The sequence below is a fragment of the Octopus bimaculoides genome, chromosome 12, assembly GCF_001194135.2.
Source record: "Octopus bimaculoides isolate UCB-OBI-ISO-001 chromosome 12, ASM119413v2, whole genome shotgun sequence".
Classification (NCBI taxonomy): Eukaryota; Metazoa; Mollusca; class Cephalopoda; order Octopoda; family Octopodidae; genus Octopus; species Octopus bimaculoides.
The window spans coordinates 54,542,564-54,545,199 of NC_068992.1; the positions used below are offsets into that span (position 1 = coordinate 54,542,564).

Consider the following 2,636-nt stretch of genomic DNA (forward strand, 5'->3'; position numbering starts at 1 on the left):
ATATATCCTATGCAAACGTAAAATCTGTGCTTTTGTAATTGCTCTGAAACATGGAGAGCCACCTGCAGCAACTACAAGAAGATCCAGACCTTCATCAACAAATGTCTCCGGCAGATCCTCCACCTGAAGTGGTTCGACAGAGTGCCAAACACCGACCTGTGGGAAAGGGCCAACCAGGAGCCCATACATGTTCAGATTAGACGAAGGAAATGGAGATGGATCGGATACACACTGCGAAAAGAACCCTCAAATGTGACACGACAAGCACCTGACTGGAACCCGCAGGGGAAAATGAAGCGAGGACGCCCGGAGCAGACATGGAAGCGGAGCATTTTGGACGAGCTCAGAACCAACGGCCTGACATGGGAAGCAGCCAAGAAACACGCCAATGACCACAAAAAGTGGAAAATAACTATTGAGACCCTATGCTCCACAGGGGACAAAAAGGATTAAGAAGAATATATATATGATGCATATCATTGCCATAAAGACCGCACATGTCGGAGAAAGAGTGAAGTTAAATCTGAAGGTGTTATTCAATGGCTTAAACAGAAAAGGTAGGATACTTCTGATGACCACGTTTTGGGCACCCGAGTCATGTGATAAGAAACCGAACAAGTTGTTATTCGACCGGAGGCCTTGCTCTAATGCTTACAACAGAATAGATATTTCTAATCTGCTCAAGGGCCTAGTGAAAGTATAAAACAGTCGATGGATTAAGTGAGCCACTGTATAACAGAAACAGAACACGGGACGAGCTTTCATATAGAAAATTCTACAAATTTCGTCCATAGAGTCAATTGGTAGAAGACACTTATACATAAGAGAAGGGCCAATATCTACGGTATTTGCAGGCCACACCACACAGGCCTTCCCAGACTGAATAGAGTGTTGTAGTTAACGCCATCTGCTACTCATTGCCAAGAAAAGAAACAGACGTGAGGAGAGAACCTTCAGTCTACAAGTAATAGATTAGATTTTGATCTCTGAATAAGTTAGGGGAGACGTTACTTGCAGCGTTTTTAACAGCAACTTAGTTGTCCTCAACAATAATTTATATCTCACTATTTTATTTATCTGCACACTTGATCCCTTTTCTGAGCTTGTCCTAAATATGACCTTAAACTGCATTCTGTAGTGAGATCCTGGCTCGGGAATGTCAGGATTTTGAGGAGTGTCAAACTACCTTATAGCCACTAAGGTTTCCAGACTACTCTGACCAGGAGTAAGTAGCACCCGTCATGGTCCCAGCCATGGATAAAATACCTTAGGACCACCCAAAGCAGACTACTTTGAAATCATGGGATGCATTTCGGCAAATGAACTTATTGAGTCAATGGCAAATATCGTCAGGTGCTGAATTGATGAATAGACAACAAACTATCAACAGCTAGGATCAACCCAGTTAGCGAACTACTGCTATTACCTGTAGTCGAGGCGTGTCGAGATATCTCAGCAAGTAAAAAAATGAATGCTGCTAAAACCCAAGCCAGACGTTCATGCCTCATTGCTCGATCGGGACATCTAGCGTAGGAGAGGGTTGCACAGGTCCCAGAAAGTCGCCCGACTGCATTGAATGCTCTGAATGCTACATGGAGAATTCATTTAACCACGCACAGCTTTATCAAGCTCTACCCAAAGCGATTGAGATGATTCAGCAGAAAAGAATGAGAATCGTTTGTCATTGCATCAAGTACCCAGAAGAATCTGTGTGTCTACTGATCTTATGGCAGTCAGTTGAAGGAAGAATCAACAGGGGAAGAAAACGTCTAACCTATGTGGACAACTTGCTTCAGGACAGTGGAATAGCAAATGTTGGCGAATTAAGAACATGCATGGAGATCCGTGGCGGATGGCGGACTCACATGAAGTCATTGAAATGTCCGGAAGGACGGCCATACTAAACTGGATTGATTGGATAATTCGCGGCATGCTACAGCACCTAAATGAAACAGATTTTAACCTCTATTTTCAATCATCCTATCCCTCCCCAAATTTTTAATAACGCCCCCAAGAGAGAGTTACAGCTTCTCTTTAAGAAACATGAATTTAGATACGCTGGGTAGTTGAATGCCGTGATGTTACACACGGGGTACTAGCAAACGGTGAACTAGCTGGCACTCCATTGACGCCAGTGAGAGCTATATCACCAGCCCTCCTGAAAAAAATATCTTACACAAATCTAAAAAAAAAAGAACACCATCACCAAACACAATGTCTATTATACTTACGTAGTAACGTAACTTCTTCTGTGCTGTTTCCATATTTGTTGTATGCTATACATTCGTATGTTCCAAAGTCTTTCTTTTTAAGATTTTTAATTCTTAGGATGAAAGTAAATTTGCTCTTGCTTTGTACGTCTAAATCTATTTCCATTCTTTTCTTTATAGCTGGTATATTAGTTACTTCAGTGCCGTTCTTTTTCCAATTCATAGAGGTCAGTGGGAGTGAATTAATCTTACAACGCAGTGTCATAAACTCGCCGATTTTGCGGTTGATTATTTTGTTGGCAACTGACACTTTTGGTTTTCCTGCAAGGATTAAAGCATAAAATAAACCATAAAAATCAAAGTTTATGTGAATTTGTAAAAATTTATATTGCAATAAGAACTACCTTCCGTCTCGAACTTTCTCAT

At 41.5% G+C, this 2,636-nt stretch overlaps 1 protein-coding gene across 1 annotated transcript in view; it reads right to left on the reverse strand.

Moving 5' to 3' along the window:
• The window catches only part of LOC106870125 (opioid-binding protein/cell adhesion molecule homolog), a 31,530-nt gene that overhangs the window by 12,934 nt on the left and 15,960 nt on the right, over positions 1-2,636 (reverse strand). Inside the window, exon 5 of the mRNA XM_014916111.2 lies at positions 2,232-2,531. Coding sequence (XP_014771597.2) covers positions 2,232-2,531 — 300 coding nt within the window. The remainder of the gene's footprint in view (positions 1-2,231; positions 2,532-2,636) is intronic.